This window comes from Narcine bancroftii, chromosome 1 (genome assembly GCF_036971445.1).
Source record: "Narcine bancroftii isolate sNarBan1 chromosome 1, sNarBan1.hap1, whole genome shotgun sequence".
Classification (NCBI taxonomy): Eukaryota; Metazoa; Chordata; class Chondrichthyes; order Torpediniformes; family Narcinidae; genus Narcine; species Narcine bancroftii.
This window is the reverse complement of record NC_091469.1, coordinates 221,728,068-221,745,274: the sequence shown is the minus strand read 5'-3', so window position 1 is coordinate 221,745,274 and position 17,207 is coordinate 221,728,068. Positions and strand designations below refer to the sequence as shown.

General features: G+C 38.1%; 1 protein-coding gene across 10 annotated transcripts in view; it reads left to right on the top strand.

The window, feature by feature from the left end:
- arb2a (ARB2 cotranscriptional regulator A) overlaps positions 1 to 17,207 on the top strand; it is a 502,663-nt gene that overhangs the window by 362,998 nt on the left and 122,458 nt on the right. For all 10 annotated transcript variants that reach the window (XR_011342262.1, XR_011342261.1, XR_011342259.1 and 7 more), the window contains exon 10: positions 14,282 to 14,366. Coding sequence is in view for 7 of the 10 variants with exons in the window: in XM_069891524.1 (XP_069747625.1) it covers positions 14,282 to 14,366 (85 nt within the window). In the remaining 3 variants the exon portion in view is untranslated. The remainder of the gene's footprint in view (positions 1 to 14,281; positions 14,367 to 17,207) is intronic.

Sequence of the window (17,207 nt, the reverse complement as noted above, 5' to 3'; positions counted from 1 at the left end):
GTTAACCTACAACTCTGTACGTTTTGAAGGGTGAGAGGAAACCAGAGCACCCGGGAAAATCCCTCACGGATGTTGGTATCTTAACTGGAAATCTACATTTTTAAGAAAACAAGTTTTTCAAAGCCACAATTGTATCACATAATTTAATTCAACTAAATTTTTAATTGCATTCCTGAAATAGACCAACTTCTATTATTTGTTTTTAATTATAAATATAATTGTAAATCTCTCCTTCCCTGTGCATGTCTTAATTTCAAAAAAAAATCACAATAACAAAGAAATAAGGAATTTTAAGAAAACTGTATTTGTATTCAGGTACAGTCATGCGCCGCATAACATCCATTCGGGCAACATCCGACCATATAAACATCGGTGGTCCTATAAGATTATAATAGAGTTCAGAAGTTATGATCAGAGAGTGTGATTTAGCAGCTTCCCTCACACAGCACTTATATCTCATGTCTCTTGTATACAAAGCGATTGTGCTGCCAGGCATATAATGGTACAGTACATATATAGCCTATAATACATATGTCTTGATTGTCATAATAGACGCCTATTACTATAGTATAGTGTTCGCACAACGTCCAAATCACATAACATCCTATTTCACAGAATGTATCATAGACATTAAGCAACACATGACTGTATTTATTAAATGTAAGTGAGTAATGTGAAACCTAATGACCATAATCTTTAGAAATTACAAACAGTTCAATGGTGAATGCTCTGAATCTTCTAATTTATGTATCCAGGTTAAATGTTCATTTAAATAAATTGATGGTGCACTGGAGCGGAACTTGAAAAAGTATTTGAATCTCTGGGGCAGACATTAATTTCTGTAACTGTTAAAATTATTTCTGTCAAAGATAATAAAAATAATATTTTAATAAAGAAGTGTCAATTGTTATAAAGGTTTCCCATTCCCCCTTCCCATCAAAAAGTGGAAAACTTTTAATCTGAAAAACTATTTAGAAAACAACAAAATTGTTTATTTTAGCCACAGTTTTGTGACCTTTGTTTTCTCTGTGTTGTGGTCTTTCTGGTGCTCTGTAATCAAGAAAACAGAAATGGACTATTGCTCTTTGATTTCTTTAAGAGCACCATGGCTTTTATTTACATTTTAGGTTAGGGTTATCACCCAAGGGTGGAGTTACCTATCCCTGTATGAAATTGCTCCACCTCAACTGAAGGAAAGCTGATGACCCACTGTTCTCTGGGAAAAGAAGAATCACCCAATATTCAATCTAATTCTGCCTTTACAGATGAGATTATTTGGGTACTATTAATTTGAAATTATTATTTTGGCCTAACTTTGCACTATTTTCAAAGTGTTTTTATCCTTCACTGTTTAAAACCCACATGGGGAATAGAATTATATCTCAGCATAACTCTGGTTGAAGACACTAGTGCTCCATAAGAGCTGTGCTAAATATGTAGCATGCCACCATATTGATGGTTGACCAGTCCCTGAAAACTTAAGTTGTGCCTGAAGCTAAAATTTACAGTTGCAGACTTGCTAGTCATTATACATGCTTGACACCAAAGATGTACTGTTTGCTATCTGTTATAAGCTACGGAGGTTTAGAGGGAGTTGGCAGACATATACATGGCCTGCATTATAGTCATGTCTGGAAAGAGTACCCAGAGCCAAGGACTTGTAAAGTGTATTTGCGAAATGAGTCACCCACAAGAGTTCGGGGCAGGATCGTGACCAGCAGAATTAACAACAGAGGGACCAAGAAAAATCAAAGTGAGAGAAACGATGGAGCAACATTTTGGGACTCAGACAGTTGTGAGTTTCATGAGGTGCCTGGGGGAAGTGGTGAGTCCAATGGTGGTTGGGATCTGAAGGATGAAAATAAGTGAGCAATTTACCAGGCAGATAGTTGTCTCTGGTACTATAAGTAATAATTACAGAACATTGTAATCTGAAGTTCCCTCCTCTGCTCCAAAATAATCATGTTATTACATCACTTTATGGTCTCTGAATGTGGTCAAAATTCCAGAGTGACTCAGAATAATTACTCTGGTGGAAAATGTCTTCCAATGTCTGAAAGCTAAATAAAACACAACCTTTATTTGATTTTCCTGCTATGATTTTGCAGTCTTCATAGAGTTAATGAGATTGTGCTTTCTATAGTTTTATTTACAGTATATACAATTAGCCCTCATGATTTTAGATTTGTGTCTTAGCTAAAAAAAAATTAATCTGGACTTGAAAGACCTTCAAACATTTTTTGGCTTCGTTGAATGAACATAAACTTTGAATGTTTTGTGACGTTGGCAAAAAGCATTTGATATAGGAAAATGTTAGGTCATGTACTCCGGTAAGAAGAGTCAAAAGGCAGACTATGATCAAAGGAAGAAAGACAGCACATAATTCAAAGAGGGATTTAGGTGTTCTTGTGCATAAATCACAGAAAGTGTGCTTGCTGGTGCACCAATTGTTTCTGGTACTATAAGTAATAATTACAGAACATTGTAATCTGAAGTTCCCTCCTCTGCTCCAAAATAATCATGTTATTACATCCCCGGTTCACCAATTGTTTCTGGTTCCTGTCCATCTGCTCTCACCCTGTCCTGATTATATTGGCTATCTCCCTTCTACACTCTTAGCCTTTATTGCTTGGGAGGTTGAAGTTTAATAAATAGAAAAGTTGTGTTACAGTTGTGCAAAGTGCTAGTGAAGCTGTGCCAAGAGTACTGTGTGCTGCTCAAACCTGTTATTAAGGAAAACATATTGATATTAGAGTCAGTGTGGAAAAGGAACATGGAACCAATTGCTTGAAAGACAGGGTTATCGTATCATAAACAACTCATAATGTTAGATCCGCACTCTTTTTTAGAGACTACAAGAATAACAAACTTATTGAGACGGATAATATCTAAGGGGTGTGAATGAGGAGATGAAAAGAAAAGAAAACTACATGGTGGATTCTGAATAACAATTAGATAATGTTGGGATCACTCACTAGATCAAGCAGCATATGTGGAAAGATTTTTTTCTTTGCTTGGTACCAGCAGTAGGATTCATGTCTGGAGGTTATGTGTACTTCTGTGCAATGGTCAGCAAGTTGGTGTTGTTAACAGTTGGACTGCTAAAAAACTGACATTTTCTGGACCTGCATGATGCAATTTATGATGTGAAGCCGTTGAAGGTGACTATCTTCTGGCAGCGTGTTGGAAATGGTAGACAAGATCTAGAAATAACAGGAAACATATGAGAGGACTGCAGATGCTAAAGCAACAGGTTCTGCCTCTATGATGATGAGGGTTCAGACAACAGGTTCAAAGAGTGGCAACTTTGAACACATTAGTAATAAAAAGGAGGGATTTATTTACAAAGGGGAAACAAATAGAAAACAGGAGACAAACTGATGTTGTAAGCACGCAAGTACCGATGGAAGGTATCTCAAACTACTAAAGATTGAAACAAATACTACCTGACACCCACCTCTCCCACCACGCCACCATGATGTATGGACATGCCATACAGATTAAAGAAGCTATCTAGCTATGCTATGAGAGTATGTTTAAACCAGGTGAACCACAATGATACACCCGGGTGCGTGCCAAGGCTTAGTTCCCACCCCTTTTACAGTATGTACTTCACAATCAGTCCTCAGCACTGCCCGCGATTGCAGCAAGGAGCGAGCTTGGGGCATCCGTAAAAAAGAGTGAGTCACTCACATGTGCTCATATTTATACACCTGGGGACTAGAAACTGTCCCAGATAGTGACTCATGTCATTTCAGGTGCAGAGGATAACCAAGTGGAAGGTGGTGTAAGTTCCAGGAATATCTAATGTTCATGGACATGGGTTAAGTGACCTTTGACTTATTTCCTGTCCCACCAGTGAGGTGACCCTCCGTGTTACAGCCTCCCCTTATGCCTGTCATCTGTTACACCCACATCCCCGGTTCACCAATTGTTTCTGGTTCCTGTCCATCCGCTCTCACCCTGTCCTGATTATATTGGCTATCTCCCTTCTACACTCTCAGTCTTCATGAAGGGTTTGGACCCAAAACAGTGACTTTTTATCCCACTGATGCTGTTTGACCCTCTGAATTCTTCCAGCAGTTGCTTTGAAACTAGGTGTTCCAGTTTTGTGATTGGCAGAGCTTTTCCAGCAAATAATTACAAGTACCATTTACTGTACTTTACAGCTTATTTATTTTGGGGTCACATAACTCCAAAAAAACATCACCCTGTGGTCCAATATCTAGAGTTTTTATTTGCCGATCACTACTGTTTTAACTTACGTACTTTTATGTCATAAATAACTCTTCACTTTCGGTAGTGATTTTTCCCTGTTAATATATCCTTACTTGACTCTTTCTCACCAGTAATGTTCAATGTCATTATTTTTTTTCTCTGCTTTAGTCTAAAAAGAAATACAATGAAGCATGAGGGAGCTTCCTCATTTAATGCAATGTATGCAATTAATCCAATAAGCTGTAATTTTCTTTCCTCCTTTCCTGCCTGCAAGCAAAGTGCAAAATGACCAACAAATGAATAAAAAATGGGAAAGTTGAAAAAAAATGTAAAAATTAGATAGAAATAACATTTTGATGAGAAAATTATACATAAGTGACAGTGGTGTAAAATAGCATATAAAATTTGAAACTGTTGAAGCTAAATTTTGCACTGAAGCAGGAATTAAAATATATTTGACTCCCAGCATTACTATGAGTTGGAAAAGCTTTTACCAAGATGAGAATTTTATCAATGGCCCTAAAATGCCTATAATTTGATAGATTATAAATATACAGGTACTAATTTTACCTGGCTAAAGTCATAATTCATGTCATAAAGTAAAAAGACTGGGATCCACCAACTCCCACAGCTACCTCGACTGCTCCTCTTCCTACCCTGTCCCCTGTAAGAATTCCAATCCATTCTCTCAATTCCTCCGTCTCCATCGCATCCATTCCCAGGATGAGGACTTCCATGCCAGATCATCAGAGATGTCCTTCTTCAAACAACGTGGGTTTCCCTCAACCACGATTAACTCGGCCCTCACCTGTGTATCTTCCATTGCACACACATCTGCCCTGCGCCCTCTGCCACCATGCATAACAAGGACAAGATTTCCCCTTGTCCTCACCTACCACCTCACGAGCCTCCACGCCTAGCACATCCTCCTCCGCCATTTCCGCCACCTATTATGTGATCCCACCACGAGACACATATTCCCCTCTCCTCCGCTCTCTACCTTTCTCAGGGACCACTCCTTCCGTGACTCCCTCGTCCATTCCTCTCTCTCCACCAATCGTCTTCCCATTGGCACCTATCCCTGTGACTGCAGGAGATGCTCCACCTGCACGCCCCAAACAGTCCTTCCAACTGATTACTTGTGAATCTGCAGAGGACATCTACTGCATCCTGTACTCCCATGTGGTCTCTTCAACATCAGAGAGACTGGGCACAGACTGGAAGAGCACTTCATTGAGCACCTCGGTTCTGTCCACCGTAATAACATGGATCTCCCAGTGGCCACCAATTTAAATTCCCTGATCCATTCCCTTGCTAAGACAACCTGCAAGTTGGAGGAACAACACCTGGGATTCCTCCACCTGGATGGCATTAACATCGACTTCTCTGGCTTTCTTTAAACCCCACCCCCATCTTCGTCCTTAACTCCTTTCCTTGAGTTTGTATTCTCTCTCTCTCTCTCTCTCCTTTTCCCTCTGTTTCCTTTTCACAGAGCCAAAATCAATTCTCACATTTCCTCTTATCCAATTAACACCTTTTGTTTGTTTGAATGGACTCCTCCCCTCCCTTTCTCTCAAAGTCTTTATTGATGCACCTACCTGTTTTTTGCTTATAACTTGAAGAATAGCTCAGGCCTGAAATGTCAGTAATATATATTTTCCTCCTATAGATGCTGCAAGACCAGCTGAGTTCCTCCAGCATTTACTGTGTGTGTCTTACTACAATCACAGTGTCTGCAGACTTTTCTGTTTCACAGAAATTGCTTCCTTGAGCACCTCAGCTCTGGCTGCTGCCATAATGGGAACTTTCCAGTGACAAGAATCTGTCAAACTTCTTTTAAATGCTGTAAATGTATTTGGCTCCATTACTTGCTCTGAGAAGCTCTTCCAGATATTCACCAGCTCCTGTGTGAAAAACGTGTCTTTCAGATTTATTTCAAATTCCTCCCCTCTCACCTTCAACCTGCGCCTTCGTATTTTAGACCCCACTGTCCTGAAAAAAAGATTCTGACTAGCTCTAGCACCTCTGTCCCTCTTAGTTTTATAAACTGCTATATGATGTCCCTTTAACCAATGTCTTTTAATAAATGCAGCCATTCCTTCCAGGCAGCATTCAGGTGCTCTTCTGAGCAATCTCTATTATTATCTCATCCTTCCTGTAGTGGGCACTGTGCATAATATTCTCATTACAATTTGACAGTTTTTTTTCCAGCTGCAAAATGACATCGCAACTCTTCTCAATACTTTGGCATATGAAATTAAACACACTGAATGCCTTTTGGAAAACAAATGATTTTGTCACATCATATCAGACAATGACCCCTTTTTCTTTTTTTCCCTTTTCCTTTGGGGGAGGTGGGGTCTTTCTCTTTTTCTTTTTTGCTCTTTTCTTTTCCTTTCTCTTTCCTACTTTTCTTTGAAGGATCAGCATGATGTGTAATTTTGCATTTATAAACAATAGGGCAGAATTTGATCAATGTAATAATGTGTTAATTCTTCCTTCTTTGTATGTCAACACGCAGTTCGGTTTTGGTATTTTATTATATATATCTGTAATGTTTCTTTGATTTTATTTGATTGTAACTCCTTGTTGATTAAAAATCCTTAATTTAATTTTTTTTAAAAAACATACTGAATGCCATTTTCATTACCCTACCCACATGTATCACCAATTTTCCACATTGATGGTTAGATGCCAGTGTTGAAAAACCTCACAAAGATAAGCGTATACAGAGCCGTTGTCATACCCACACTCCTGTTCGGCTCCAAATCATGGGTCCTCTACCGGCATCACCTACGGCTCCTAGAACGCTTCCACCAGCGTTGTCTCCGCTCCATCCTCAACATCCATTGGAGCGCTTTCATCCCTAACGTCGAAGTACTCGAGATGGCAGAGGTCGACAGCATCGAGTCCACGCTGCTGAAGATCCAGCTGCGCTGGATGGGTCACGTCTCCAGAATGGAGGACCATCGCCTTCCCAAGATCGTGTTATATGGCGAGCTCTCCACTGGCCACCGTGACAGAGGTGCACCAAAGAAAAGGTACAAGGACTGCCTAAAGAAATCTCTTGGTGCCTGCCACATTGACCACCGCCAGTGGGCTGATATTGCCTCAAACCGTGCATCTTGGCACCTCACAGTTTGGCGGGCAGCAACCTCCTTTGAAGAAGACCGCAGAGCCCACCTCACTGACAAAAGACAAAGGAGGAAAAACCCAACACCCAACCCCAACCAACCAATTTCCCCTGCAGCCGCTGCAACCGTGTCTGCCTGTCCCGCATCGGACTTGTCAGCCACAAACGAGCTTGCAGCTGACGTGGACTTTTACCCCCTCCATAAATCTTCGTCCGCGAAGCCAAGCCAAAGAAAAAAAAAAGAATAGTACCGGAATAATTTGGATCAAAGTGCAGCCAGTTCTGAAGCACATCTCAGTACTACAGTCAGAATGTTGGTTCCTTTTCTCTGTGCTGTAAAAGTTCTGTGATTCTATGAATAAAATTATATTACAGCAAGTTTAACTTACATAATTTAAAACTTTCCCACAAAGCGGGCCAGTTCTGATTGTACATTTTCCTTATTTATTTATTTTATGGAGTATATCGAGACACCAAATGTAGTCTATTACCAGAAAGAGAAAATGTTAGTAATATCTCACTGGATTTCAAATGTTTTTTTTATATATATTTTATTTTAATGTTGAGGTCAAACAAGTATCAAGAATTAATCATTACAAATACATTAAAAAAAGAGAAATAAAGAAATAATCATTATTACAGGTTAGTCCATAATTCCAAATAACCTCATCCCTCCTCCCACCCAAATAAAACCCCATGACAGAAGAAGGAAAATAGTAAATAGAAGAGAAACAAAGGAGAAAGTGAAATTTAAAAAAAAGAAAGAAAGAATCCACTCCAGAAAGTCTAACTCTTTTTCTTGCCTGGATCTCGATTATGGGAAAGAACAGGGAAGTAAAAACAGAAAATCAGAATAACTATCTTAAATATTCAACCCTGCGTTGGCAAATATGGCTGCTATACCTGCAAAAACGTATTATTATTCTTCCAGAGAAGCACAACTATGCATTTCCGTATTTCAGAAGGGAATCAGAATTCCAAGTAACCACAGTACATTTCCTGACCACTGCCAATGCAACTTTGAGAAATTCTAACTGATACTTAAACAGCTTCATTTTAGGTCTTATGGCCATAATATTTCCTAGAAGAAAGAATTTTGGACTTTGTAGCACTTGTTTCCCAACAATCTGGATTAATAAAATTCTTAAATTTTCACAAAAGGGTTTCACTTTAGTGCCTGACCTGGTAGAATATAAAAAGGTCCCTGTTTCTTCCCCACATCTAAAACATATATTTGATGTATTAGGATTTAATTTATGTAACTTCTGTGGCGTAAGATCAAGCTGATGCAAAAAATAATATTGCATCAGTCTATACCTTACATTAGTTGTACTAGTCATGCAATCCTGACCTAAGTCCGACCAGTTCTTATCATCAATATTTAACTCTTGCTTAGAGGTGCCTGAATGATGTAAAAAATACATTTCTGATGTAAGCTTCTTAGTGTTGAATCAGAATCTCAATTTCACTGCACTCTAGTACAATCATGGTCAGTCCTAATTCATCGTTGAAAAAAACTCTTAAATGAATGTAGCAGAAGGTTGTATTATTATGAATATTGTATTTATTTATTTTTAACTGTTCAAATGACATTAATTCCCCTTGTACAGAACAATCTTCTACATATCTGATCCCTTTACAGGACCACATATGTAAAATTTTATTATCCATTGTTAAAGGAATTAATCTATATTGAATCAAGGGCATTTTTGGAGTTATTTTTCTCTTTTAACCAATTAAATTGTTCATTTTGTACCAAATATTCAAAATATGCTTTATTAATGGTGCTTCCTTTCCACCAGAAATAGATTGAATCTCCCATTTATAAATAAAATATTCTGCTGCTCTCTCTCCAACTTTGTGCAGTTCAATTTCCACCCATAAAGGCTTGTCTCATCCGATAAAGTGGGAAGTGACAAATTTTATCTGGGCCACCAAATAGTAATATTTAAAATTTGGGATTTGTAACCCTCCCATATGATATTTCTAAGTTAATTTTTCAATGGATGTTCTGGCTAACTTACTTTTCCAGATTTTGAAAGAATTTCTGTGGTTTTGGTATTGGAAGAGTCCGAAAGAAGTATTGTATACGCAGAAATATATTCATTTTAATACAATTTACTCTTCCAATCAATGCTATTGGAAGAGTTACCCATTTATTTAAATCTTCTTCAGTGTTTTTAAGCAAGGGAGGTAGTTCATCTATACGAATTTTTTAAATCATTATCCGTTTTGATCCCCAAGTACTTGATCCCATTCTTAGGCCATCTAAATGATGTACTTCTTTGTCAGTTTATATAATCCCCATCACTTAGTGATATGTTCTCATTCTTATTCCAGTTTATTTTGTACCCAGAAACCCTCCCATAATTTTCAAGTTGTAAGTGCAACCTTTGTAGAGGAGCTTCAGGCTCTGTCAGATATATTAATGCTTCATCTGCAAAAAGACTACTCTTATGTTTATCTTGGTCAACTCTGAACTCCTTAATGTCTGGATCCCGTCGAATAATTTCCACCGGAGCCAATATGAAGAGAGCCAGAGTTAGCGGGCATCTTTGTCTACTGGATCTGAATAGTGGGAATGTTGGAGATACTTGACTATTCATTGCAACTGTAGGTTCATTTCTTTGGGGCTCGAATCCGGTTTAAAAAATTTGACCTGGATTTGAAATTGTTTTACAAAATTCTGAAACAGGTAATTTAACCACGATATTACCATACCTTTACAGCATGATTAGTGCATTTCACAATTTCAGGATATTCCAAAAGACGCTTTGTCAGTAACAGTCATTTCATGTGTAGTCTCTGATGTAATGTAGATAGATTCAGTATGTATTTTCACAGTTATTTGGAAGACCACATGTGGTGGACCATTAGATGAGGAAATTAGCTTTATTTGTGTTTGTCATTCTTTTATTGGTAGCTGTTGAACAACATAAATCCTGATGGCTATGGAATATACAGTGTCTTGCTTCTGCATTGCCTCAATTCTTTGGCAACTTATTGAATGGTCAGGTCTGGAGGAAATAGTGCAGAGGTTTATTGGATCAGATCATATTTACCTTTAGGCTGGTGATTCACAAGAGAACAGGAGAGTAACCTGGAGTCAATAGATTTCTAACTTTTGTGTGTGTTCATTGAGGTGTGGAGGTACCCATCCAGTAGAGGTTATACGCCAGAATATGTTATCTTTCTCTATACCACCGGGTTCACTTTAGAGCAGTGGTTCTCAACCTTTTTTCTCACATTCCACTTTAAGTAATCCCTATGCCATTTGTGCTCTGTGATTAGTAAGAGATAATGAGTCAATGAGGTACGATTAAAACAGTGGTTTTCAAACTTGTTCTTTCCACCCATGTACCACTTTAAGCCATCCCTTACTAATCACAGAACACCAGTGGCATAGGGAATACTTAAAGTGGTATGTGAGTGTAAAGAAAAAGATTGAGAACCACTTCCTTTGAGGAAGTTCCACAAAGACCATGTTAAATCCTTCATCTGATTCAAGAGAATGTTAAGTTCTCGTTTCTTTTCCTTTATCTAACTTTATGTTTGTGTTTGAAGAAATTCACAGTCGTTTAATCTATATTTCATTGACTTTTCATATGTAATTATTTCTTCAAATAAGCTTTATTTCTTTAACTTAATTAAAAGCCTTTCAACTGTTTCTAAATGTATTTGATCGTCAGAGAAATTTGTGGATAGTAGAGAAGGGATTTGATATTGCAATGAGTTTAAAGGCTTCAAGGCGATCCTTGGGTCTATTGAAGCCCAGTTGCCACTTGCTGACCATCAAACTGTGGAATAATTGTAGCTCTGAGCTTTTAAGTCAAAGACATTGGAAGCCATCACGCATGACGAGAGCATACTTGAGCCATGGGTGTCTTAAGTAAAATTCACAGCTCTCTACTAAAAGAGGCAGATGACTTCCATTTAAACAATTTTTTTCAAACCAAAATAGATGCAGAATTATATGACGATTCTGTGGAAATGAAATGTTATCTTTAATAATTTCTCCACCAATGGAGCCTGACCTGCTGAATTTTCCAAACATTTATTCTTTTATTTTTAGAATTTGCAGGATTTTGTAAGTACGTATAATACAGTTTTATGTACATGACATAGTCATCGGCTTCATCCATTGCCAGTATGAGGCTAAGCGTAAACTTGATTTAGCTTTACATAGTCTTTCCTCGAGCACCTGCAGTTCATAAATAAATGCATATTTTCATTGCATCCTCTTCAGTTTTAGCAATTACCAAGAAAAATTAACCTTACATAGTGGTGATATGTTAAAATAGTACCAAATCTGCATTCAGGTTGCTATTCCTGTTAATGTAATGTTTTGAAATTATTTGTTCCCATTCTGTTTCCGCGACACACAAATAGCTATTTCTTTCATCTGTACAAAGTTAGAAAAAGGTGTTCATCCTTTAATTTTGAAGTGAATACAAGAATATGTTCAGAATGTTTGCTTAGTTGAGAATCAAAATATAGTGTATAGTTTCAAGGATCACTTATCCTCATCCTTAACAATCTTCATATTGTAATAATTCTGTATTCATATGTGCATACTAAAATACTTTGTTTTTTGTTATTCATGTCTCTCACAGTGCATTTTCATCTGCAATCATCAGATTTTGTAATAAAGGTCTGTCCATATTGCACTCAGTTATATTGTTTAATTTATAACAGCCTATTAACAATATCAAAATATTCAGGCTTATACTTGAAAAATGGAAAATATTATTTGTTTTCTCACGACCTATAAATTTAGATATAAATAAAAATCATTCAAAATGCTAGACCTTCTTTAGATGCTGTTTTTTTTCATATTGTTCAAAATATATAATTCAAATGTGTCACTAAATTTAGAGGTATGTGAGAATGCATTGTGCTATCAAATTAAGATGCTTACAGATAAGTTGATTCAATTGCTGAACCTGCTGTTTCTTCAAAACTTAACATTCTTTTACTTAGAAATTGGGTAGCATGAGGCTATTTTATTATATATTACAGAGTTCAATTACAATGACATATAAAATTAAAATGGGCAAGGATCGACAACGAGATAGACAACAGACTCGCCAAAGGCAAAGAGCGCCTTTGGAAGACTACACAAAAGAGTCTGGAAAAACAACCAACTGAAAAACCTCACAAAGATAAGCGTATACAGAGCCGTTGACATACCCACACTCCTGTTCGGCTCCGAATCATGGGTCCTCTACCGGCACCACCTACGGCTCCTAGAACGCTTCCACCAGCGTTGTCTCCGCTCCATCCTCAACATCCATTGGAGCGCTTACATCCCTAACGTCGAAGTACTCGAGATGGCAGAGGTCGACAGCATCGAGTCCACGCTGCTGAAGATCCAGCTGCGCTGGATGGGTCACGTCTCCAGAATGGAGGACCATCGCCTTCCCAAGATCGTGTTATATGGCGAGCTCTCCACTGGCCACCGTGACAGAGGTGCACCAAAGAAAAGGTACAAGGACTGCCTAAAGAAATCTCTTGGTGCCTGCCACATTGACCACCGCCAGTGGGCTGATATCGCCTCAAACCGTGCATCTTGGCGCCTCACAGTGTGGCGGGCAGCAACCTCCTTTGAAGAAGACCGCAGAGCCTACCTCACTGACAAAAGGCAAAGGAGGAAAAACCCAACACCCAACCCCAACCCACCAATTTTCCCCTGCAACCGCTGCAATCGTGTCTGCCTGTCCCGCATCGGACTTGTCAGCCACAAACGAGCTTGCAGCTGACGTGGACTTTTTACCCCCTCCATAAATCTTCGTCCGCGAAGCCAAGCCAAAGAAAGAAAATTAAAATGGGCCAATACTACAAATTGCACAAAATCTCAGATTTCAAATTATTAGCACCCTTCCAGTATCTCCTTAAATCTGATATACCAAAGCACAAAGAAATCTGGACATGCACAATGATATCCAGTAGCAGGCAACACATATTCAGATGGGATGAGCAGGGTTTTTTTTCCTTGAATTACAGAGCATAATCTATTTGTCCACCAAGTCTGTGATAACCATCAAACACCCATTTACACTAATTCGACAGTAATCTAATTCTGTTCTCTCACATTTCTATTCTCCAACCCACCCCCACCGCCCCAACAGATTCCAACCTCTCCCACACAGTATGAGCAATTTACAGAAGGCAATTAACCTACCGACCCGCACATCTTTGGGATCTGAAAGTAAACCTAAGCATGTTAGGGAAACCCACACATATATATGGAGAACATGCAAATTCCATACAAACAGCAGTGCCAGTCACATTGCTTGAGCAGTGTCTCTACTCGTTGCACTACTGTACTGCCCTGTAGGCATGGCATGGGACATACATGGAGTTATCACAGGTTTAGCCATCTGATCCAGATTACTGACTGTCCCTTTTGATAGCAACTTCAGCCAGCACTAGGGTTCTCTGCTCTATCACCTTCTCCACATGATCTGGGTTGTGCTTTGTGAAGCATGCAAATGAAAGCCTTTTCCATTGTAACAACTCTTCAATAGTTTTCTACAGGCGAGCTCTCCATCAGCACTTGCTGACCTGCCTTTCACTTAAAAAGCACCAGTGATGTGCTCAGTTATTAAAAATAGAGAATATATTTTTGCTTGAGTCGTATCATCAATGTTTGTATGAAATACTTCCATTGTTATGTCATACATCTTGTTCTGTATGATTCAGTAGAAACCTTCACACCATCAAAGAACGTCTGCAAGTTCACCTTTATTTATGAATCTAGACTTCTTCAATTTGAACTCAGGTGTGCTTACTAGATAAATGATTCTGTGTTACTTCATCTTGAAGTTTTGCAATTATTATGTTATCCAAATAACGCTGATAAGGAAAAAAATGTTCATACATGATATCAGAATTCATCCTCATAATATTTATTAATATTTTGTGTTTCAGCATTGCCGTAACTGGGTATCGAGCTCTGAACCATTAGACACGCCGGTAGAGTTTATGTTGCCAGATTGCCCACGAGTCTCTGCAGGTACTTTCATTATTCTCATCCGAGTCAACAAATTTAAGTTTTCCTTTGAGGGGGTTCATGTAAAGTTGTATAAGGAATGAACTTTAATTGTTTGAATGGAAATGGTTCAGTAGACAGGCAATTATTACTGATGGGTTTGTTTTATGATCTAAAAATGCTAATTTTATGGTGATGCTGTGGTTAAGTTGTTGGATGTAGTTCAGAGACCTGGACAGACAAGTAAGAAATGATCTCAAATCCCAAGACAGCAGCTAGGGATTTCAAACTTAGTTAAGTAAATAATCTGGATCTGAATGTTTTAATGATTGTTATAGAACTTCTGGATGTTCATAAAAGAAATATCAGGTTTACAATGTCCTTCATGGAAGAAATCTGTCACCCCATACCAATGTGACCAATTTGTGACTTCACACTTACAGCAGTGTGGATACCCTGAATTTCTCTAACAATCTCTTCATTTATATTAAAATCACTTGCATGAGACAGGAACCTGGAAAAATGGAATGGGAGAGACTGTTTGCAGATGACATGACACCTGGTAAGTGGGAGACTTTTAGAAATGAGATAGGGAGAATTTAGGGACAACATTTTACTGTTAAAGTGAAGGGAAAGGTTGGCAAGTTTAAGGAACCTTGGTTAACAAGAGATATGGAGGCTCTAGTTAAGAAAAAGAAGGAGACATATGTCAGGTATAGACAGCAGGAATCAAGTAAATCCCTTGAGGAGTGAATATAAGCAATGTAAAATAAATTTAGGAGACAAACCAGGTGGGCAAAGGAGAACATGAGATAATTCTGACAGACAAGGTTAAGGAGGATCCTTTGGTATACAGGTATTCCCCAACTTGAAACCTATGCGACTTACGTCCAGCTGCTGAATAAAGGAAAAAAATATAAAATTTATGCAGTTTATGCTGCATTTGACAAACTATAATGGGGATACAGAGCATGTAAGAGCCAAAATGTGCATACTTAACTTGTTAATCTACACCTTGGGATCCATAGGTTGGACCTGACCATCTTGATTCCTGTGCTCATGAGCGAGTCTTTGGTTGGCACATGCGCGAGAGTTAAGGGCATGAATTCAATATCGCTAGGGTGGTTAACTCTCACGCTTGCGCTAATCGAACTCGAATATGTGAACCCACTGCACATGACCCAACCAAAGATTTGCACATGCGCACAAGAATTAAAATGGCCTCATCCAGCCCGGGATCCCAACTAACAAGGTAAGTACACACATTTTGGTTCTCACATGCTCTGTATCCCTGTTATAGTTTGTCAAATACAACATAAACCGCGTAAATTTTATATTTTTAAATTTTTTTAAACAAACGTACGCAATTCCGACAAATGTCCATTGCGAGATATGACCGATCCTTCAGTCCAAATTATGGTCTTAAGTCGGGAAGTACCTGCATTAGGAACAAAAGGGCAACAAAGAAAATAATTTTATTCATTTTATTAGTGAAGATTCTGGTCAAGGGGACCACAAGGTAATGATGTTAGGCATTGAACATAGCATGTGTGTTGGTGAGCTTGAAAAATGTCAGAGATAGTGCATCCATTTGTTTTATGCATGGAAAGGGTAGAGCTGTTCTTGAAAACAAGCAAAATTGTGAAGGATCTTTTCGAGAAGAGTTAGAGTTGAGAAGAATGAGAGGAAATCTAACTAAAATGAATTAGATTCTTAAGTGGTTATGCAAGATAAATGCTTGGAGAAGGTTTCCCTTCATGGGCTAGTCTTTCAGACCAGAGAGGAGAGTGAGAGAATGCCCATTTATGATTGAGATAAGGAAGTATTTCTTCTTTTAAAGGGTTTCTTAGGGAATTCCTTGCTCCGTGAATCTAAGATGTATCGTTTTAATCAACAAAGAAATTAAGATGTAAGGGGATAGACAAAGTTGAATTACTATCTTATTGAATGGAAGCGGTTCCAAGGTGCCAAATATCTAATTCTGGACAGCACAGAGTTGTAGCTATCTCAAAGCACCAAAAAAATGAGCTCAGTCATTGTCTATTTGAAGGTTGCACATTTTCTCCTGGTACTGAGGTTTCCTCATACATCCCAAAGATATGCCATTGATTTGTTGATTGGCCACAGTAAATCGGCCCTTGTGGATGTATGTGAGCGGTAGAATATGAGGTATTGTTTGAAAATCAGGCTGAAGTGTAAAGCCCCAAGAATGATGTGTTATAGTCAAACTCCACTTGTCTTTGGATATACAGTATATATGGATTGTGAATTGCTTTGGATTGAAGTTCAGGTTTGGAGGTAAGAGTTAATTATGTTCTGTAACTGAATGCTCTCATGGTTATATTTCTTTTTCTTTCTCAGTATTTTTATTGAAATTGAAATTCTACGTCGAAAATACAGAGGGCATAAAAATACATATTAAAAGTTTTTAAAAATACATTACACTTAAATCATACCATTTCATACAAGGTATCCCGCAGTCTCAATCAAACAAATTATATTATAATAGTATTTTATTATTTTATGATTTTTAAAAATCTAAACCCACTACCAAAAGCAAACTGTTTGGCAAAGAAAAAAGAAAAAAATAAATCCTTAGCAGAGTAATAAATTAGCTGATCAGTCAACACCTCTGCATTAGTACCAAATCAGAGTGTTTGACATTTTAAATTCAAATTGGAAATTGAGCATCTAATGTTCTCAAAATTTAAACATGACATAACGTCATGCAGCCACTAAGCATGAGTAGGCAGAGCAATGTCCCTTCATTTGAGCAACACTGCCCGCCTAGCCTAACCATAAGAGAAATAAAGGCTAATGCATGCAAATCAGATGCTGTAAAATTTATGCCACTCTCTCCAACAA